Source organism: Leishmania donovani, chromosome 1, assembly GCF_000227135.1.
Source record: "Leishmania donovani BPK282A1 complete genome, chromosome 1".
NCBI classification, from domain to species: Eukaryota; Euglenozoa; class Kinetoplastea; order Trypanosomatida; family Trypanosomatidae; genus Leishmania; species Leishmania donovani.
The window spans coordinates 187215-209095 of NC_018228.1; the positions used below are offsets into that span (position 1 = coordinate 187215).

Here is a 21881-nt window from a genome sequence, read left to right on the forward strand (position 1 = left end):
ATGAACGACTTGATCGCCGCAACGGATGGAAGGAAAAGGTTCCGTCGTCGGGCGAGCGTCGAGCGTGCAGCGGTAGAGCGAGCCCGCTGTGCTTATATATAGATAAATCCGCCAGACTATCATGCTGCCTATGGACCACACCACCACCACCACCACCCTCCCTCTCTCCCTCCCTCCTGAAGGGAGGGAAGGAGGGGAAGGGCCTGGCATCGTGCACGGTGCGATGCGCATGTCCTTCATCACGTCCTCGTGCGTCGTTACACGACGGCACAGCAGCAGCGCGTGTCTGTGTGTGCGCGCGCGGCAGCGTCGGAAGCCCGTGGGGGGGGGAGCGCCGAGCCAGCGCGTCTTTGCGTGCGTGTGTTGTCGGGGTCTCGAGCAACTCCCCATGGAAAATGGCGTGCGGGTGGGATGGGGGATGCAGTGCGTGCGCTGAGGGAACAGTGTTGGCGCACACGCACTGCTCAAGAAGCGTCATCCGGCTGCTTTCGTTTATCTTATCGCTTCTTTTGGTGCTTTTCTGCGGCTGTTGCGGTGGTGGTGGTGGTGGTGGTGGTGGTGGTGAAGCGTCCGTGTGGCGTGCACGACCGTGATGACGCTTCACCCTCCTCCTCCTCTCTCCACTGCTCCTGAGCAGCGCAACCTCACGACCCCATCGTCCGTGTCCGCCACGGCGCAGCACCTCATTTCTAGGCCACCATCAAAATGCGCTGTCACGATCCGTCCCCCCTCTCCCATCATCGCTCGAAGGCCGGGCGCGTCCTGTACGGGTGCGATGCAACCTTTTCAACCGGCTGCCTCCCTACTCTCCCCCTCCCTCTCCCTCCTTCGCCTGTATCCCCGCTCTGACTCACCCTTACACGACGTGCCCTGCCTTACTTGGTGGTGGGTGGGTCGTGGGGGTTGGGAGGGAGGGGGCCGCTCTTCGCGCATGAGCCCCTAGTACTTCTAAAGAGTGCACAGCAAGAGCGTACGCACGCACGCGCGCTCGCTGAGCTCGACCACTACCACCGCAATACCAATATCCAAGCAATAAGGACAGCGTGCACGCTGCCAACGCCACCGGCAGGGGGAGGGGCGTTTCAGCGATGCACCGGGCTTCGCACCTTCGGCTTCGCCCGTGTATGCTGTCGTCGTCGTCGTCGTCGTCAGCAGCAGCAGCAGCAGCAGCGCGGCGCTGCGGTCGCCGATGCCGTCTCCCGCACAGCACTCAACCGTGGATGCAGCTGCTGCTTCTGAGTCTTGCTCTCTTTCTGTTGGGCGCCGTCGACTTCGCGCTGCCGCGTTGTCGCGCCTCGCCGCTCTTTGCGAGGGCCGCAGGCGACGCGGGTTTTACCAACACCGCTGCCGCACCACCGCTGCTGGCGATCTCCGAGACGGCGCTCATCTCAGTTGACCTCGGACAGGAGAGCATGAAGGTGAGTGCCTGGCGGGTTCAGCAGCAAGCGCCGCACAACGGGATGGCGGAGGGCGGCGATGCGGCAGCGGCGACAAGCACCGGGTCCGTGACGATGGTGCTTAACGATCAGGCGAACCGAAAAAGCCCACCGTGCGTGGCGTTTCGCTACTTCCGTGACCCGGTGGCGACCGCTGGCAGCGGTGGCGTCAGCACGGACGCAAGCCCGAGTGGACGTGGTGATGGCGAGCAGCCCCCTGCGCATCGTCCGTACACGGCACTGCATCCGCGCGGCTACCAGCTAGAGCGAGCCTTTGCCGAGCAGGCTCAGGCGCTGGCGCCGCGCTTTCCGGAGCAGGTTGTGTGCAGCGCGGCACAGCTGCTCGGCTGCACGGCAGCCTCCACGAACGCGGCGACCGTGGAATCCAGGGCATGTGCGCTGACGTCGGAGCAGCTGACGACGGCATACAGCTGTCATGTGGTGCCCCTCACGGCACTACGATCGACAGGCACAACCACGGCGAACATCATGGATAAGGCCCAGCAGCCGCGTGACAGCGTCGTCGGACGTCAAGCTCTTGGCGCGTACGTGCCCTTCTATATCACGAGCAACGCTCCTGGCCAGCAGTGGCGGCGGGCGGCAGGTGACCACAGCACTGGGATCGCTGCCGCCGCCGAAGAGGAAGGGGTGCTCTTCTCATCGGAGGAGCTCACGGCCATGTTGCTTGGCCATGCGCGTCGCATGGCCGAGAAGACCGACGCGGCCGATAACGCGCTCAGTGAGGAGGATCAGCGGCTCTTGGCGGACATGCGGCAAAACGCTGGCAGCGTTGATGCCGCCGCGGGAGAGACGCGCGCATCAGCCACCGTCCGCTACGCTGCGCTGACCGTGCCCGCCCACGCCACCGTCGCGCAGCGGCAGGCGCTCGTGGATGCGGCGGCTCTGGCCGGCTTGCGTGTGGTGCGCCTCGTCCACAGCACGGCCGGGGCAGCGGTGCAGCTGGCTTACCTGAAGGCGGAGCAGGTGCTGAAGGCGGACAAGGTGCAGTACGTCATGATCTACGACATGGGCAGCCGGCACGCCGAGGTGGCTATCTACAGCCTCGCGGCGCTGCCGGCGTCCGTGGCGAGTCGAGCAGGGCTGCAAGGCGACGTGGAGATGCAGGCGCTTGTCGGCAGTCGCACGCTGGGCGGCGCCGCCTTTGACGAGTGTATTGCCAACCACTGGGACGCGCGGTACTTCGGCCGGCGCGTGATGAACGGTGTCCTCGCGGCCGCGGGCGGCCGTGACGCGGGGCGCCGCGAAGCAGCGAGGGAGCGCGGCAGCCTCCTCCGTGCCGCGCAGCGTGCGAAGGAAATGCTGTCAGCCAACACCGATGCGCATGTCACCATCGACGGCGTCCGCGCCGATCCGTCGTACTTTGACGCGGTGGGGCGGCAGGAGCTGCGGCAGCGCCACGTCACCGTCACGGCGGACGGCGGCCTGTTGAGCCTCCGCCTCATGCGCGGAGACTTTGAGGAGTGGTGCCGGCCTCTCTTCGACGCCGCCGTGGCGCTGCGAGACGAGGCCATTGCCGCCACCGGCGGCGTCGTCAAGAGCCTCGGCGCGCTCGACCGTTTCGAGGTCATCGGTGGCGGGACGCGAGTGCCGCGGCTGCTGCAGCGCCTCGGCGAGGGCTACCGCAGCGGCGTCGTGGACCGCACCCTCAACAGCGATGAGGCGGCCGTCATGGGCACAACGCTGCTGGCCGTGTCGAGCGCGCCGCGGACGCTTGGGCTGCACCTCGGTCAGGCCCTGCCGCGTTACCACGTGCGCGAGTGGCTGACCAGCGCTGTTTACGCCTCGATGGAGCTGCACAGCACAGGGATCGTAGCGGCAGCAGCGCCATCGGAGGTTCAGATCCTGTTCGCTGCACGGAAAACAACCCTTCCGGCGACGCGCAGTGTGCGTGTGCGACTGCCGGATGTGGATGTCTCACCGGCCGACAAGGTCGTTATCACGTTGTACTCGGGTGCCGAGGCGGACAGCGCCTACGCCCACAGCATGCGCTCCGGCGCGGCTGTCGCGGCGGGGTCGGCGCGCGCTGCTGCCTCACCTACGTCGATGGCGAACTGCACCGGCTGCTACGTGCGCACCTGCACCGTGGAGGGCGTGCGCAAGGCCGCCGAGCAGCTGCTCGCGCCGTACACGCAGCAGAAGACTCAGCACGGCAGTGCGAGGCCACGCCGTGAGCACGTTCGCCTGGCCGGTGCGGAGGTGGTCGTCGAGGTTGTCGCCACCGTCAGTGGCATCCCGCACTGCAGCGTTGCTTACCTACGCGCCGAGGTGGAGGAAGCGGGGGTGGACCCCGATGCCGCAGAGGACGTCCATGGCAGCAACGCAGCCGCAGGGGCAGCGGCAGTGGCGTCTCTACAGAGCAGCCATCACGACGGCATAGCCGCTGGCGTGCCACCGGCCACGCAGCGTGACGAACCGGGCGAGGGCGTGAGAGACAAACACGAGATGAACGCCAACGAGGAAAAAGTGAAGCACACCGATGCACGCGTGACCGCGAAGGGGACTGCCGATCCCACCACCGTCGACGCGACCGCGACCGCGACGCCGCCGCAAGTGCAGGTGCACGTCATCGCACTCTCTCTGCGTGTGTCGAGCGGTGCCGCCACGGCTGGCGCAGCGGTGCACGGACCCCGCTATAACATGGACTTCGCAGAGCTCACCTTCTCGCACCGGCGGGTGCGGCAGCTTCAAGCGCTGGACGACGTGCGGCTGCGGCGCAGCACTCTGCGCAACGAGATCGAGAGTGTGCTCGTGTGGATCAAGGAGAACAACCCCACGTGGGACGCCGAAGATGTGCAGGGCGACGCGTCCCCGTCGTCTCTTGCCCGGCGGACGTGGCGCACCACCGTTCGTGAGGTAGGCGGGTGGCTCGACAACTTCGGCGACACCGCAAGCGCCACCGCGCTTGAGGAACGTCTGCGCATCATTTCCGGTGTCAAGGCAGCCTTGCGTGAGGCGGCCTGACACGAGTCGAGGCACCACCCAAGGTAAAGAAAGAGGGAGGAAGAGGGGTGGGGGGCTGGTGGCACGCAGGCAGACCCAGAGACAACTCGGCTGCCGGGAGAGGAGGGGCAGTAGACGGAGAAGGGGGGGAGAGGGCGAGTCGTTGACGACGCTCTGCACGCCTGCCTCGTACCGGACGCCGACGGTGCGGCCCGCGCGCTCCTTCGGCAGCAACGGCAACCACTGTCGTCGCCGCCACCACCACCCTCCCCTTCACCATCGCCAGCACGCCGATTCTATTTCCATGGTCGCCACATGGGCGCGCTGCCGTCGTCGTCGTTGGTGTCTCTCATGTTGCCTAGCAAATGTCTTCGTTATGTTTCGTTGCCGCAGGGGAGGAAGGGGAGGGGGCGCACTGCGCACATGGAGCACACGCCCACGGAGGAGGAGCACATGGAGAACGCGAGGCCGAGATGAACCATACAGCACACACACACACACACACACGGAGCAGACACACGCGGTCGCGCGTGTGCGCCGGAGCTCAGAAAAAAAAAAACGCATAGAAGAAGCTACGGCTTCCGACGGCGTGACTTGCGCACATTTTCCTCCTGCTCAGCGCACCCGCCCTTCACCCGTAAGCGTACACGCACACGGAACCCGTGGCGTTGCGGCGCTCGTCTTCTCGTCTCTGCGACCTCCCTTGTAACTTGCGCATCTCTGTTCTCTTTCTCTCCCTTTCTCTTCGACGCACACGACACACACACACGCGCACCGCCCTCTCCTCCGATGAGCCCCAGCGCGTGAAGATCGATAAGTCGCATACACGCACACGCAGCGGCGCTGCTAGCTCAAGAAGCGGAGGGGGCGCGCGTAGATCTCTTCGCTTGCATCACGTTGTATTGCTGAGCGGCACACAAGGCGACCGCGCCGACGGCCCCCCGACGCACACCTCACGAGTGCACCGCACCCAGTCACGATGATGCGGCGAACCGGCGCCGTGGCGGCGACGGCGGCGCTGCCGCAAAACATGACAATGAAAGACCCGCTCTGCCAGCAGGTGCTGAGCCGCTGCACCCCCGTCGTCTACTCCTCTCTGCCGAACGGCTTCCGGGTCGCGACGGAGTACGTGAAGGACTGCCCCTTCGCCACCGTCGGCGTGTGGATCGACGCCGGCAGCCGCTTCGAGGACATCCACAACAGCGGCGTGGCGCACTTCCTGGAGCACATGAACTTCAAGGGCACCGACCGGTACTCGAAGAGCGACGTCGAGAACCTCTTCGAGCACCGCGGCGCGCACTTCAACGCGTACACCTCGCGCGACCGCACCGCCTACTACGTGAAGGCGTTCACGAAGGACGTGGACAAGATGATCGACGTCGTGTCAGACCTCCTCCAGCGTGGCCGCTACCGCCGTCACGACATCGAGGCGGAGCGGCCGACGATCTTGGCGGAGATGCGCGAGGTAGAGGAGCTCGTGGATGAGGTGCTCATGGACAACGTGCACCAAGCCGCCTACGACCCGACGACGAGTGGGCTGCCGCTCACAATCCTCGGCCCGGTCGAGAACATCGCCAAGAACATCAACAAGTCCATGATCGAGGACTACGTGCGGGTGCACTACACAGGACCGCGCATGTGCCTCGTGTCGTCTGGCGGCATCTCGCCTGATGCGGCGCACGCGCTGGCGGAGAAGTACTTTAGCGGCCTGTCCTCCACGAACAACCGCCCGCTTCTGCGCGGTGCGTACAAGGGTGGCCACACAGTTCTGTGGAACGAGGGAATGGCGACAGCGAACACGGCCGTGGCTTTCCCGATCTGCGGCGCCTCGCACCCGGACAGCTACCCGCTGCAGCTGATACACAACGTGATTGGGCAGTTTCGCGAAGGGCAGTACGACCAGTTCAGCTCCCAGCGCCGCAACCCGAACCTACCGTGGGAGCGGGTGCCGAACCTGGTCCAGCTGCGCCCCTTCTACACGCCGTACGAGGAGACGGCGCTGCTCGGCTACCACATCGTGACGGCCCGCATGGCGACGAGCGGCATTGCCCGCGACGACGCGCAGACACTGATGCTCAACTACGTCCTCAGCTCGCTCTACGACCTCTGTGCCACCAAGGTAGACGACTCCCTGTTGGAGGCGGCCAAGGCGGAGTTTAAGGCGTCCGTCATGATGATGCGCGACAGCACGACGAACAGCGCCGAAGACCTCGGGCGGCAGATGATTCACTTTGGCCGCCGCGTGCCGCTGCAGGAGGTGTTTGAGCGGGTCGACGCCGTCACGCCCGAGTCCCTGCGCGCCGCGGCGGAGAAGTACTTGGCCGTCGTGCAACCCACCGTGTCCTGCATCGGCGCGAGCAGCACGTTGCCCAAGTACAGCCCCCTCTCGCTCGTGTCAAATGTGGTGCACCCGCAGCTGACGTCGGCGCAGTTCCCGGAGGACGCGCGTGCGTGTCTGCTGTGAGGACGGTGGCGAGAGGCGAGGCGCGTGCGAGTACAGCTGTGGTTGAGGGGGGAGGCGCACCGTCATGGACCGCCCACCCACCCACCCCCCGCGCATGCGTGCATGGCATGTCCATGCATACGCGTCTGTATCACACACACACACACACTTGCGCGCTCCTGGTCTGGTTGCTGGACGGCTGGCTGGCTGCGTCTCGTGGCTCATGCCTGTCGCCCGTATGGCGGCCGCCGCTCACCCTGTTGCTGGTGATGATGGCGTTGCCGTTGGTGGGAAGGTCGATGCACACGGCAGCCTTCTCTTTCCCTATTATGTTCCCTCTTGTTAAGCGCACGTTTGCCGTGTACCTCTTTTAAAGTTTCCTTCCAGGCACAACAAGCGCGACATGCACCAGCCGACAGGCGCGTCCTCCTGACACACGCGCGCACAGCCAGACAACTTGTGGTGGCACGGTCAGAGTGGCCGTCGGAGCGCTGACGGAGAGCACGCCCCCGAACTCAACGAGCGAACAGCAGGGGTGGAGCGCGTGCACAGGCGCGCCCGCCTCGCTTCCTCCACCACCACCACCACCACCACCCTGCTGTTCGCGGCGCATCATTGCTGTGGCTCGAGCGCACCTCTGGCGATGATGCTCGTCAGAGAATCAACGGAAAAAGAAGTATGGGGCGGTCTCTCTCTCTTTCTCCGCCTCCCGTGCGCGCAGCCACGAGCCCTCCCTCCCCTCCTCCCCACCCCTTCTTGTGTTCTCCAGCACCCCTCCTCCTCCCTCCTTCCTTCCTTCCCCGACCATCGCACGTCGCTTCTGCCGCGCGCCTGCCGTGACGCGCTACGCCTTCTCGCAGCCGCCGCCGTGTTGTGAAGCGTTCTCTCCCCCTCTCGTCCTTGTGCTCTCGCTGCCACTTTTTCGTGCCGCCCTCCCTGCTTGCCGGCCCGCGGCGGCAGCGGAACGCTCAGCGGAGGAGGGAGTGGTGATGGTGGTGGTGGTCCTGCGGTTTCGCGATCTGAACCCGACCCGGCCCTGCGCTGCAGCTACGCCGCACACGCACGCAGATCCACTGGAGCCGGCATATTCACGTCTGCACAAGCGCACTTGGGAGAGGAGGGGTGGGGGGCGGCAGCAACACAAGAAGCCCCACGTATTACGCCCATACACGGGAGCGAGCCTATGAACCCACCAGACAGACGACTTGGAGGACACGATAGACGTGTGATGAGCAGCGATCGTGCCGAGGCGAGTGAACGAGAAGTGAGGCGCGTGAAAGATGGCGACGAGACGGATCGCACCAGCGGCGGTGGCGGCGTGGTGGCGCCGTGGCTGGAGGATCACGGGCTCTGGTCCTCGTCGTCCTCCCTCTCCCAGATGACGCCGACCCGACCGTCGCGGATATCGTTGCTGGCCGCACCTGCCCCTGAGCCGCTCGATGCGCAGAGGCACGTGTGCCACGCCAGAGCCGCGGCAGCAGCACCTGCTGCCGTCGTAAGCAACGCTGAGGAGGTGACCGAAGCGCGAGGCTCGTGCGCCGCGCTCCATGCCAGCCGAGAAGACACACGCGACCGTGACTCGCCAGTGGCAGCACCCCAGGGGCAGCAGCCGGCATTGAACGCCGAGGACGAGTGGAGGCGGCGTGCCTCTCGGCCTGCCTCGTCGGCGTCGTCATCCTCGTCATCTTCTGCGCAAGCAGAAGCGCATCCAGGCCGCGTCGTCTACGAGGATGGGCGAGGCGGCGGTGAGGAGGCAGACGACCGAAGTTCCGAGTTGCGCCATGCTGACGCCAACGGAGCGTCAGATGACGCAGAGGCTTCGCCGTCTACGGCGCTCCACCTGCCGTCGTCACCGCAGCCGCGCCGGCAAGAGGCGTCACCTCTACTGCCCTCGCTGACGCCGGTGGCGACGGCGCGCACGCAGCAGGCCATGCTGTCGTCCTCAGCGAAGCCGCCGTTCACTGCCGCGCCACGAGGCCTGGAGAGCGACACACCGCCACCGCAGGTGGTCAGCCAAGGAGAAGGCACGAATCCAACCAAGCGGCTGTGCACTGCCGTCGCTGCCGCCTCTAGAAGAGCAACCCTGACCACATCTCCGCCTTCGCCGTCGCCGGAGATGTGGGTGTCCTGCGCGCACAGCGACCTGCCGGCGCGGTACCGCGACGTCCCGGGGTACTACTGCACTTACTGCTCCTACACGGTTTGCGTGGACTGCTTCCCTCTCACGAACTTGCGGGAGCAGTCGCGTGTCACGAGAACCGCCGCGCCGTCCCCCGCCCCCTCGCCGGCTGCATCCGCGTCGTCCGTGACGGGAGAGATGGACTGGCTGGATGCCGTGATCGCCTCCCCTGCGACCGCCGTGCGCAGTGGCGGAGCTGCGAACGGTGCGCACCAGGTCCATGCCACCGCTGCCACCTACGCAAGGGAGAGCGCTGGGGGCGACTACGGCCGCACGTCGCGGCAGCGACACCTGAAGGAGGGTGCCTCGTTACGTGACGCACCGCCGACCTCGACATCGTCGACGGTGGCGGCACCTCTCCGCTGTCACCTCTGCCGGCGCGGCGACCTCGTGCGTGAAGAGGCGCTCCTGCACGAGTGGTGCTGTGAGGGGCCGGCGCCGGCGGCGCGGCGGCACAGCGGCGGCAGCCTCGTCTACGACACGGCGAATCTGCACAAGTACCACTTCATGCGAACACAGCGAGAGAAGCGGCGGTCATCGACGGAGCCGCTGCTCGCTCGGGTGCTCGCAGTCTTCCCAGCCACGTTGGGCGGGGCGGACGCCCGCGCAGACGGGTCAGCCCCATGTGTCACGCAGAGCCCCCTGCAAAGCCGCCGCCTCCGCCGCCCCCACGGCGATGCATCGAGCGGCAAGAGCGCCGTTCGCGGGCGGGACCCGCTGCCGTCCGCGTCGTCAGGGCATGGACGGCGGCTGACGCTGTCGCGCCTTGATGCAGGAGCCAACGCAGCCGCCAGTCTGCGCGGTAGCGCAGCGCTGCCGAACCTCGACCGCTGCGAGGAGGGCGGCAGCTACGTCTTCTCTGTATGGAATCCGCGGATGGAGGTGCAGCTCGTGTGGTGCGCCGTGAATTACGAGGCTCGTGAAGGTGCACCCGCGCTTCACCACCACTACCAGCACAGCAGCGCGGGCCACCGTGGCCATGGCGTGCTGCCGTCCTCGGCCTCCGTCACGCCGCTCTTCATGTGGCGCTGCCCACCCTCCTTGCCGGGGCTTCCGGCGCGGCCGTTTCGCGTGACGGTGCCCTACGGCCTGTACGCCTTCGCCAGCACGCACGCGCTGGCGCTGTACGAGGCGAGCGACATCTTCAGAAAGGCCACCACGCAACTCGCTGCCGCAGCGGGTGGCGGCGATGGTGCACACCACGCGCAGCTGCACCCCCGGCAGCTGTCGTCCGTGAAGGTGGTGCCGGCCGCCACGCTGCGTGCGCTGCTCATTGTGCACGTGATGCACCACGTCGCCACGACCCCAGTGCCGCTGCGCCTGGGGCGTGCGCTGCCGCCATCGCTGCCAGACCCTACATCACAGCACCACCACCTGAAGGAACAGCGCCCGGTGCCACAGGCCTCTTCACACGTAGCACGCTGCACCACGACGCCGCCGTCGGCGTCGCGCAAGCGTGCGCGGATGAACGAAGAAGACGCGGAAGGGGGCGCGGAGGTCTCGGCTCTGCCGCCCACCTCTGACCTGCAGTGGCCCCATGGTCTTGCCTCGCCGGAGCTGGCGCTCTGCGTGGATCACCTGCTGCACGGCCGCTCCGTCGCGGTGTACGGCATCGGCTCGAAGTATTACTTCCTGCACCACGTGGCGCAGAGCGCGGAGCTGAAGCACTTCCACGTCGTCACGGTGGACGCTAGCCTCGGTCGTGGCGACGGTGACGTCGGCAACGGCGACAGTATCGCTGCCGCATCAGCGGCAGGCGATCCGCACGGCGGTGGCCAGCGTGGGCGGCGCTCCGGAGGTGGCAGCGGCACGGGCGCATCGGGTGGCGTTGCCGCCGCCCCCTCGATTGTACGTCAGCTGATCATCCTCGGCAGCACGCTCGTGAGGCGCGTTCACTCCACCGCGCTCAAGACAGAGCTGCAGCTGCGGAGGCACGACGCCATGCCGCCGCGGCGGCAAGCGCGCCAGCAGGATATGCATCAACGTGAACAGCAGAGGCCTGGTGCTGCCGCTGAAGCTGATGCGTACCCTGCGGCACGGGCGGCACTCGCCGGAGAAGAAGCCCGCTCGCCAGCAGTGGCGCGTGACGTCACGTCCGCCATGCAGCGCGCGGTGACCGCGTCACGGACAGCGATCACGCCTGTGGATGTGGTGGACGTCGACGATGCCTTGAGCAGCAGCGGCGAAGAGTGGGATGGGATGCTTGGCGATTTGGGCAAGCCGTGTGACTCGCTCCGTAGCGCTGAGCGCGTCGCTGTCATGCCGGCTCGTGACACCGTGCGCGAGGTGGGGCGGTCCCCTGCGGCGAGGTCGACGCTTGCAACGGTGACAGCAACGACGGGGATGATCACACCAAGCAAAACAACGTTGAAGTCGCGGCCGCGCCAGCGCTGTCCTCCCTCGCCGACAGTGCTGACGAGCACGCCGTCCTCGCAGCGCGGCACGCAGCTTGGCGGTGCGGATGCGTCGTTGTCTGCGACGCCCTCGCTGCCACTCATGTCGCCTGTGCCCGCCTTCTTCGAAGTGTTGCAGCGCACCGTCACCGGTTCGCTGGAGAACGACGGTGCCGCCGGCGCCGACAACGACGTCGCCCCGACTCGCAGCGCGTGCGTAGAGATGCGCGAGTGGGCTGGCCGTCTCCACTCGCCGAAGCTGCCCCCCCTGCCCGCCACCGCCGCCTCGCATCGGGGCGGCGCGGCGTCAGAGGTGACGTGGCGGGCCCCGGTCCTCTGCTTCGCCAGCGACGCCGTCCGTCAGCTGGTGCTGGCGTCGGTGCGGCGCCGCCAGGCGAGCCGCCGCTGTGTGCAGTGGGTGTCCTTGCCATCGACGACGGCGTTGGCCGTGCTGGCCGAGCAGATACCGTTCACGGCAGCGCCATCGCCGACTGCGCCTCCTCGTCTGCACCTAACGGAGGCCCATCAGCTGCGTCCTGGCTGGTCGCCGCCGGTGTTGCTCGTGCTGCACAACGTCGACTTGCTGGACACGGAGGAAGCGGGTCTGCTCCTGCAGTTGTGCGCCGAGTTCGCCTACCCACACCCGCACCTGCAGCTGCTGCTCTCCTTCGACGACCCGCGATGGCCGCTGACGCCGCTGGCCGGCGCGCTCACGCAGATGGGCGTGTGCGCGGTACAGCTACGCAGTCTCCTGCTGCCGCGCGTGCATGAGATGCAGCACGTTAGCAGCCTACGCCTTCTCACGGACTCGGAGGCGATGGCAGCCGGCGGTGCTGGTTCGCTGGGGTTAAAGGCGACGGGGCACGGCGCGCCGAGAGCTGCTGGCGCTGGCGGCCTTGCAAGCGCCGGCAGCAGCAGCGGTGCTGGTGGCGGCTCGCACCTTCTGCAGGATACGATGCGTCGCGTGCTCTTCAGCTTGCCGCCAGCCTTCAGCGGCCTCCTGCGCATCCTCATCGATCTGCAGGAGGAGATGGGCGAGGGCCAGAGGGTATCCGTGTTCGTCGCGAAGGACAGGTTCGAGCAGCATGGTATGATGGTGTCGCAGGGACGGCTGAAGGCGCTGCTGCAGGAGCTCACGTCGAACCGGATTGCGCAGTACGACATGGCCGAGCACGCGCTGACGGTCATGCAGCCTCGAAAGCTGCGCAAGGTGCTGGAAGAGGTCGCGGCGCAGCGAGATGGCGCCGCTGCCGCTGCAGCGGCGCCGGTATCTTCCGGTGCATCCGCCTTTCGCGCCAGCTGACGTCGATACCAGGGCGGTGTGATCCCAGCGAGTGGATGTGCGCGCACGAACGCCGGCAACAGTCGCTGAGGATGCACACGTGCGTGTGCACGTTACACAACCTCAGGGAAGATTCAAAGAGGTATGGGCAGAGAATGAGAGAGAGACACGTGTCGAAGATGGTCGTCTCATGTGCTCATCATCGTGATGGGCGTTCTCCCCGCCGCATCAGCAGCAGCCCTCGCACGCCAACGCCTCACATCGGGGGGAGGAGGGGGTGGGGGCATGCATTTCGTTCCCGGCGCGTAAGGGCCGTAAGCGAGGGAGCCGGAGAGACAGGCGACGATGATGACAACGACGCCACATCGCACGCGGATTCGTCGCCTCTTTTTTTTTGTTCACGCCCCTCCGTTGCACAGCATTCTTTCCCTTCTCGTGGCCCATCTCTCTTCGGGTCATGCCAGTACCCACCCACCTATCACATCCGTGCGCCCTCACTGCTGCTTGCACGTCTGCTCCTCTGCGTGTGGCGCTGGTGGTGAATGATACGGCTGCGGGCGCACGCACGGATCGCTGGGGAGATGTCCCTCCAGCCACCCTCGCTCACCACCCGCTTCACGTCGCTGTGCCGACCACCACCACTACGACTCCCTTCACGCACGCACGCGCAGACGTCCTCAGCAACGCCATCTCTCACCTCTTTCGCCCTCCCCCCTCCGTCACACACACACACACACATCAGCTTGCTCTCGTTGCGCATCTCTCTTCTCTCTCCCTTCGCTTCCCTCTTGCCTGCGGTGCTCCGCGCTTCGCTTGCCGCTCCCCTCTGTGTGTGTGTGTGTGTGCGCGCGCGCAACCACCGCCGCTGCCCTCCTCCTCCTTTCTGCGTGCGTGTGCCGGCGCCGCTTTTGGCGTGCACCTCCAACCACCCACCGCTCTCGCTCGCGTGGACTCCCTCTCCTCGCCGAAACTCCCGCACACCCACACGCGCCGGGTGTGCGCACGAAGAGAAAATGCCTGGCGTGGACCTTCTCGATGCCTTCGCCGAACTCGTGGTGCGGGTCGTCTTCAGCCTGCCGCACACAGAACCGGACAAGACGTCGAGCAGCGATGAAGACGTGCCCTACGGTGCGAACAGCAGCGCCACGCAGATCTTCTCTCGCGTGAACTCGCTCGAGGATGAGCAGCAGCTGCAGCTCCTCAGCGATACACCGCTTGCGCACACTGGCACGAGCAACGGCGCCGGCAACTCCGCTATAAGGACGACCTCGTGCAGCAACTCCATCAGCCGCGGCAGCAGCGCCGCCTCGCTCGACCTCTACCCCGGGGGCTTTTGGAACGCCCTGGCGCGGGTACCGGCGGCCGCGGCGGTGAATGGCGCTAGGGCATCGCGCCCAAGCAGCGTCGTGTCGCTCGGCACCGCCGACAACCTCTCCACCCCACGCAGCGGCGCCGGCTTGTGGAATCGACTTCTCGGCGGCAGCGGCCGCACACAGACCCCGCCGCACACCCCGTCCTTCAGCCCCGCACCGCACACCGGTCTGACAACCACAACGTCAAGCTTCGTTCAGCTGACGGATGAGGAACTTGGCATGGGCGCCGCGGCCAGCGGTGGCGGCGGCTACGGCGGCTTAGGTGCAGCGCATAGCCCCGGGGGCGGCAGCGGTATGTGGGGCGGCTTCTCTCCCACACCCATCACGGCACACTCAAATGCCTCCACGCCGCTCCGTGACGCGTGCCAGCTGCTATCCTCCTCCTCGTCCAACTCACACCAGCAAGCGCCGCCGCCGCCGCAGCAGCAGCAGCTGATGGGCTCTCATGGCCTGCACCCCGGTCGGAGTCCGACACAGAACGGCAGCGTCAACGGCGGCCGCCCCTCGCAGCGCAGCTCCTCCAGCGAGTTCGACATCCTGTAGCCGCGGTAGCGGTGAATGATGGACGCCACCCCGCCAACACTTTATGGCGTGTGCCCGTGTTTTTGTGTGGGCGCGTGCTGTGGGTCCGCTGCGTGCTGCTGCGGATGCATTATGCTGCCGTCGCTTGCCCGCGCGTCCTCTGCGTCGGTAGCCTCTGCGTGTACCGCTGCACGCATCAGCGCACATACGTAAGCGGAGAGACACATGCAGGGGTGCGTGTGTGTTGGGGGGGGGGGAGGAGGAGGGAGGGCGACTCGACAGCTCTTCGTGAAGATGAATGTGAGTGTATGCGTCGCCGTTGTCGTTGCCTTTTCTCCGCCTCCACGTTCCTCTGGCGCGCCTCCGATTCGGTTCTCCGTCTCCTTGACCATCGGTTCTTGGTCGCTCCTCCTTGACGGCACCCACCGCCCGCACTGCCGCCACCGCCACCTACGCGTGCGCCGCTGTCGTCGCTATCTCAACCGCCTACCCCTACCCCTTATCTCCTGTGTTGTGTGCCTCTTCCCCGACCTCCTTCCACCCCTTTTTCATCTGTGTGTTATTCTACCCGCTGATGCTGCTACCCCAAGACCTCCCTCCCCCCTCGCTCGTCATCGACTGCCTTGGCACGACGAGAGCGTTGTCAAGGAGAGAGAGGGGGGCCGCGACATCCCATAATCCCAACGCCCGTCAGCAGCCGCGAACGCCCCCTCCCCCAGCCCACCGTCAGTATCATTGGTGCATTTCTGTGTGTGTGTGTGTGTGTTTCCGTCTTCTTCATCCTCCTCACAGTCGCCAGCGACAGCCAGACAGACGGGCGCATGCATTGCTGGTAATGCCGAAGGCGTGCCTTGGACATGCTGACGACGCGCTCCCCTCCTCACCCCCCCCCTTCCCCTACACGCACACGCGCATGCTGGCGAGGGAAGGGAGGTACCTATACACACACGCGCAGGGATGTAACGATGGTCAGAGTCCACCATCATCACCATTGCTGCTGCTTGTCCATGCGGATGGCGGGCTCGGCGAACGCGTGGATGCATGGTCCTCTTCCTCTCTTTCTTTCTGTCTCTCTACGTTCATGACCCATCACCTTCTTGTCGTTGGGCCTCCTGTTCGGTGTCAGCTGCTCTCTGTTACCTGTGCTCGCCATGCGTGCCTTCTTCTGTGTGTGTGTGTGTGTACCTGTGTGCGATGATGATGCTGATGATGGCCAGGACATGTGTCGGTCTCACCTATAGATGTCTCTGTGTGTGTGTATGCTCCAGCCGTCTTTCTTCTGCCCTGGTGGTGGTGGTTGGCCCCTTCTCGCGCTCCTTTAGGCTGTATCGCATATGCAACATCTATACGCCCTCGTCGCCCCCCCCCCTTCCCTCTCTCCCTTGCCCTCTCGCTCTGTCGGTATGTGTGTGTGTGTGTGTATGTGTGTGCAGGGGGAGGGGGAGGGGGGGCGTCGACGTTGTCACTGTGCTGCATTATCGTCGTCGTCATCCGATCGGACCCCCCCCTCTCCCTCTTCCTCGTGTGTGCGTCGCGTACGGTGAAGCGTATGAGGTGGATGCCGTGGATAGCGATGGCGGTGATCTTCTATTTTTGTGTGTGCGTGTGCCTGCTTGTGGCTTGTGTGTCTGTGTGTGTGTCTTGTCGTTTCTCTTGGGCGGCAAGTCGAGTTGCAATGAAGAGGTTCCCTGCCTCTCCGCGTGTCGCGCGGTTATGTGGGCCATCCGCACGAGAACGCCCGGCATCCATCGCGCGCGCGCTGTGCGTGTGTGTGTGTGTATGCTGAGTCTTGTGTGCTCCGTCTAGGTCGCCTTATCCCGTGTCACCGCACGCGTCGCCAGTGAGTTGGTGTTGGCAGGGATGAGAAGAAGAGTGAACGCGTTCTCGTTGATGGCACGACCGTGGCCGCTGCTTCGCGCTAGTTGCAGCGGGCGTTGCGGCTTGACGCGACTGCACCCGTTGTCCCCCGCCGACTCACCGCTGCTATCGAGCGCCATATGCGGGTGAGCTGATGGGTGTCCGTCCGTGACACCGCACGCACACACACACACACACACACAGCCACGGGCCCATCTACTCAGACGACAGTGTAGGATCGGCCGTGCACGCGCATGCCAAGTTTTCCTTCGTCTTTCCTCGTCGCTTTATGGCATACCACCCTCGCTCGTGCATCCTCCATCCCTCCTCCCCACCGCCACCACCACCCCGTCATCATCATCATCATCATCTGTGTGGCTCTCTCTCTCTCTCAAGGCGCTGGCGCGGGTGTGCCCCCATGCACGTCTGCTGTTCCGGCCCTAACGCCCGCTCCTCGTTGAAGCATGTACGCCCTGCACCAACTTCGCACCAGCGAAGAAGAAAGACGGTCGAGGACAGGGGGAGGGGGGAGGAGGGTGGTAAGGCTTGCTCGGCAGGATGACGCCGACGGGGCACCACCACCACCGCCCCGCCGCGGCAACCGCAGCAGCGACCGCGGAGCTCGAAGCTGCGTCTGCCTGAGCTTCTCGGATGCATCTCTGTCGCCGTCTCCGCGTCTACGCTACTCACTGCGACCGTCCTCGACGTTCCGCCAGAGGGATCTGCACGCGTACGTCGGCACACGCTTGCACGCCGCCCGAACGGCGGTCCTCGCCATCCCGCTGGGCCTCGCCACCCTTGCGTCTGTCATGTTCAGCCTCGGCCGCCTGGCGCTGACGCTCGTCGTCGCACTGGCCATAATCGTCCCCCTCCGCCGCCGTACATTTTCACGCGCAGATGTGGGCGCAAAATGCACAGATACAGAAAACCCCCTCGCGCCACGGCAGATGGCGGCTGTTGGAGGGAGGGCGGGGGGGGGGGGTTGTAGGTCTGCTTCGTGGTGGTGGTGGTGGCTCTGTGATGGAGTGCGGCTTCCCCTTCTGCCTTTACCCCCATCCCCTCATCACGCACATGCACCCTCTGTGTCGCTGTTCGGCCTTTTCGGCGCTGTCATCCCTCATCTCTGTCTGTCTCGTGCCACTCACCACCCACCACGGCTTTCACAGACCCTCATGCGCTGATCACAAGCTTCTTACACGCAGACCACCCCTGCCCACCCGGCGCACGCAGGTGCGTCGGATCGCCTGCAGGGTGCGACACGTTGCTGGAACACATGAGCACGCGCACATAAATAGGTGCGTGCCCCGCGCCACCACCATCATCACCATCTCCGCTGCCTCCTCCTCCTCCCTCTCGCCCATCTTCCACCGCTTCCTTCACGCTTAGCTGGATCTCAGTCTGTGTGCTCTTCTGCTGCCGCTGCCACTGGAGCCGCCGCTGCTGTCTAGTGCTTCCTACTGCTCCATATACACACGCATACATATCTCTTTTTTTTTCTTTCCCCTCCACGCCTCGCGTCACCGCCACTGGAGCCGCCGTCGCTGCTGCCACGGCTACATCGCCTTTTTATTTTACTTGAGGTGCGCACGCTTCGTCTGTTACTCCTTCTTGCTGGGATCGGGTGTCGGCGCCGCCGTCGACACGTCGCGCATCCCTCGCTGCTGTATCTCCTTCTTGCTCCTACGCTTGCTTTCCATCGCACATGCATAGGCGTACGCACGCGGCGCTCGCGGCCTCTTCAACGAACAAGCGCTGCGCGAGACCGGTGAACGGACGAACGTCTTGTCTCGCTCACCATCGATCAGCTCGGCCCAATCCCTTTTCTAGGGCAAGGGGCGGTGTGGGCTCCGTGTCTCTGCCTTTCGCTGTCTGTGCGCGCTGTCGTCCTCGGCTGTCGTGACGACGAGCCTGTCGGCCCCCCGCACTCCGTTGCACCGTGTCACCACCACCACCCACCACCGTCAACGCCACCGCTGCTGCTGCTGCTGCTGCTGCCGTCGTCGTCGTAGCAGCCTCTCCGGCACCTGCGTCGGCGCTTAAGCTATGCTTGCCTCCTTTCCCCTCCGCGCACACACGCACACACACGCACGCGTGCATCCGCCGTTGCTTCCCCGTTGTCAACTTTTCATTGCCGTCTTCTTGTGTCTGTTTCGACGGCGAGAGAGCGTGCGTGCGCGCTTGAGGTGAGGTGAGGACGTCGCTGCGGGCCTGCGTGTGTGCTCACAGATCGATTATATACGGCACACACACACACGCACACGCACAAGGAGAGGGGAGGGTAGGGCTCATCCGCGATGTCGGCATCGCCCTTCTCTGCCTTTAACGGCTTCCACGGCAATGATGACGATGATGGCATCACGGCACTCAGCCAAGTGCGCCAGGCGCTCGCGGAGCGGCGACGGATTCGCTCTGGCGTTTTCGCTGGCGCCGTCGACCCTGCGGCAGCAGCGTCGGCGTCGCCACCCTTGTTGGGCGAGGCGCGCAAGGACACCAGTCATGAACCCTCCCTCCGTGTGGACCGCGGCGACGAGAACAGCGCTGACTGTCAACGCAGACAAGCGCCTGACTTTCACAAGCAGCACCGCGAGCGACGGTCGCCATCTGCGCCAGACGCCTTCCTCTCGTGCGTGGAAGACGGAAAACTGCTGTCGGTGAGCTCGTTGCCATCTCCGCTGGCGCGGGCGACGTCGGCATCGCCGCCGATATCGAAATCATCGGCGCCGGTGTTGGGGGCGTTGCCCCCGTCGCCTTCGCCGCGCCACATCTCGTACTACGGGGGCTTCCTGACCCACACGCTGGACGCGCACGACCTTGCGGTGGCCGTGTTCCCAAAGTCGAGCTACACGGACGCCCTGCCGCTGCCGATGTCGGCGCCGCGGACGGATAATGAGTCGTCAGTGGCGGCAACGGATCAGAGCAGCGCGCGCGGCCGCCGAGAGAGGCCCGCCGCCAGCGGGCGGTCCAACGCAGCCTTCGACAAAACTCTCGCGGAGGCGATGGTGTCGACGGTGGAGCGCATGCGCGAGAATGAGAAACGACGCGGCAGCTCCGCGCAGCCGCAGCAGCCGTTGCGGCGCGACTCGCTCTCGACAAACACCACGATCGGCAGCACCGCTTTTGCCAGCAGCCACAGCCGTGGCGGTGCACCCGCGTTGACGGCGGCGTTGCGCGGCAGCCACAGGCCTGGACTTCCAACGACGCCCATTACGAGACGCGCCATGGCGGCCTTCGGCCACACCACCGCCGACGTCCTCAATGTCGCGGATGACAACGACAGCGTTGGCCTTCACCACGCGACGGCGAGAGTGTCGCCGCAACACCACAGCCCCAACGCCGGCGACACAGACGTGTACGCAGGCGATTTCCGCGGCTCACCGATGGCAGCCCTCACGCGCCCGGCGTCTTCGTCCGCGGCTGCCTCGCAGCACTGTCTGTGCACCTCAGGCACGCCAGAGTCGTCGTCAGCGCCACTGCGGATAACGGCGCCCCGCGACAAGGAGCGCGCTGCGGCTGCGCGCAACCCGGACGCGCGATCACGGCAGTCGTCAACGTCGCCCACAGCGCTGTCCGTTTTGTGGAACATAACCGGGCAGCCCGTGAGCCGCGACTGGGTTCGTGGCCTTTCCGCCACAGCGAGTGGCCGCAGCGGAAGCACGATGATGACGGTCAGCAGCGGCACTGCGGACGTGGCAGTGCCGCAGGTTGCTGCAAAGGACGCCGCCCCACAGCTGTCGTATCACCAGCTCACCGAGGCCTTCTACGGCAGCTACAAGGGTGGCGAGATGGCGCAGGACGCGTACCTGTACTTCGTTGCTCAGCAGCAGCAGCAGCAGCAGCAGCAGCCCGAGGGAAGCAGTGGCAGCACAAAGTCACGCCATGGCAGCAAGCACGAGCGATCGAGGCCCTCGGCCGCGATGACGACGACGCCGACACACACCGCTGCAAGAGCTCGGGGTGGGTGCGCGGTACAGCGGGTTTTCGTATCAGGACAGTCGGAGAGCCAGCCAGGAATGACCTCGCAAGCCTCAACGACCTCCCTCACAGCCGCCGCTGAAACCCACGCCGCTCCGGCGCAGCTGGAACCGCGCTTCATTTCCACCGATACCCCACTTTCGACGTTGCGGAGGAGCTCCGATGCCGCAGCAGCAGCAGCAGAGCGGCAGCACCCCCATTCACAGTCCGAGACACGGTCGAGAAGCGCCAGCCTTGTCAGCGTCCACAGCAGCAACGACGGCGGTTGTCACAGTAGCGGCAGTCGTGGTAATGGGCACGGTGCCTCCTCGCCGTCGTCTCCGCTGAGGCTGTCGGTTACCGCGAGGGCGGTAACAGCAGCGACAACCGCAGCGAGGGGCGCTGTGAGGGAGCCTGTCGACGTCGGGAGAGTTCAGCCGCAGCAGCAGCAGCAGCCATGGAAGACCTCGACAAGCAAGAAGAGGTCCACTGCTGTAGCGGTGGCGCATGCTGCACCTAGCCAGCGTCGCGGCTCTGGAAGGTCGTCGTTCTCGATGGATGCGGAGCCGAGGGATATCGAGGTGGACCAGATCAGTGAGCCACCATCGGCTGCAGCGTCGTCATCAGCCACAGCGGCGACAGAAACCGCAACAGCGACTGACCGCATCCGGAACCTGCTGCACAAGTCGGTGTCCATCTACCAAGAGGCGCAGCAACAGCAGTCGGAGCCGCATGAGGGCCCTCCAGATGCGTGAGGGAGTTGTTCGTGACGTTCTAGCCACCCGAGGAGCGGGTGACAGGTGCCTCCGAAGGACAGGGATGAGCCTCCCAGACTCCGACACCGTTGACTACCAGCGTGGCTTGGTTCGCTGCTGTCGCTCCGGTGCGCGCGCCCGCTCATCCAACGCGGTATCGTCCTCGATCCTACAGACAGTCGCACGCGCGGATGGGGAGTGAGGGGAGGGGGCCGTGCCACCCACACCACCTCACCACGCCGCGGCGAACAGCGTCGCCCTTCGATGCATATTATAATACGCGTTTGCCACTCCCTTGCTCGGCGCACACACACCTCACACCCCCTCCACCCCCGGCAACGGCCATCGGACACGCGCTCACGCAGGGCAGACGCGCGCGCCCCCCCCCCCTCATCCTCCTCTTTTCTCTGTCGACGGTCAGAACGGGCACCGGCGAAACGATGCGCGGTTGGGGGGAGGACCGCCGGCCACCAACACGGACCACAGGCACACACACGCATATATATATATTTACATGCGTGTGTGTGCATGTGTGTGTACGGGCCTCTTAAGCCAGTGATGCGGTGCCTCCGTGAGTCGATGGCGCCTCCATCCCCCTACTCGCTCTCGGTTTGGGGTCACTGCATCGAAGTTCGTTGCTCTTCTTCAGCCGTCTCGCTACGGCACAGATGACGGGGTGGGGCGGCGGCGCACACACACACACACACGCACACGCCTCCGTGCGTGGGG

The 21881-nt window shown here is 65.5% G+C and overlaps 5 protein-coding genes across 5 annotated transcripts; all 5 read left to right on the forward strand.

Annotated features, from left to right (window-relative positions):
• Positions 1-1088: 1088 nt before the first annotated feature.
• LDBPK_010660 (HSP70-like protein) lies at positions 1089-4418 on the forward strand (the record flags this gene model as incomplete). The annotated part of the gene is made up of 1 exon (XM_003857831.1): positions 1089-4418. One exon carries the CDS (start codon positions 1089-1091, stop codon positions 4416-4418), a length of 3330 nt encoding a protein of 1109 aa, XP_003857879.1.
• A 958-nt stretch (positions 4419-5376) lies between these two features.
• On the forward strand, positions 5377-6861 carry LDBPK_010670 (mitochondrial processing peptide beta subunit, putative; the record flags this gene model as incomplete). The annotated part of the gene is made up of 1 exon (XM_003857832.1): positions 5377-6861. One exon carries the CDS (start codon positions 5377-5379, stop codon positions 6859-6861), a length of 1485 nt encoding a protein of 494 aa, XP_003857880.1.
• Positions 6862-8068: 1207 nt separating this feature from the next.
• Positions 8069-12715, forward strand: LDBPK_010680 (hypothetical protein, conserved; the record flags this gene model as incomplete). The annotated part of the gene is made up of 1 exon (XM_003857833.1): positions 8069-12715. One exon carries the CDS (start codon positions 8069-8071, stop codon positions 12713-12715), a length of 4647 nt encoding a protein of 1548 aa, XP_003857881.1.
• Positions 12716-13707: 992 nt separating this feature from the next.
• Positions 13708-14610, forward strand: LDBPK_010690 (hypothetical protein, conserved; the record flags this gene model as incomplete). The annotated part of the gene is made up of 1 exon (XM_003857834.1): positions 13708-14610. The coding sequence occupies one exon, from the start codon at positions 13708-13710 to the stop codon at positions 14608-14610; it is 903 nt and encodes a 300-aa protein (XP_003857882.1).
• Positions 14611-18740: 4130 nt separating this feature from the next.
• LDBPK_010700 (hypothetical protein, unknown function) lies at positions 18741-21152 on the forward strand (the record flags this gene model as incomplete). The annotated part of the gene is made up of 1 exon (XM_003857835.1): positions 18741-21152. One exon carries the CDS (start codon positions 18741-18743, stop codon positions 21150-21152), a length of 2412 nt encoding a protein of 803 aa, XP_003857883.1.
• Positions 21153-21881: the final 729 nt, after the last annotated feature.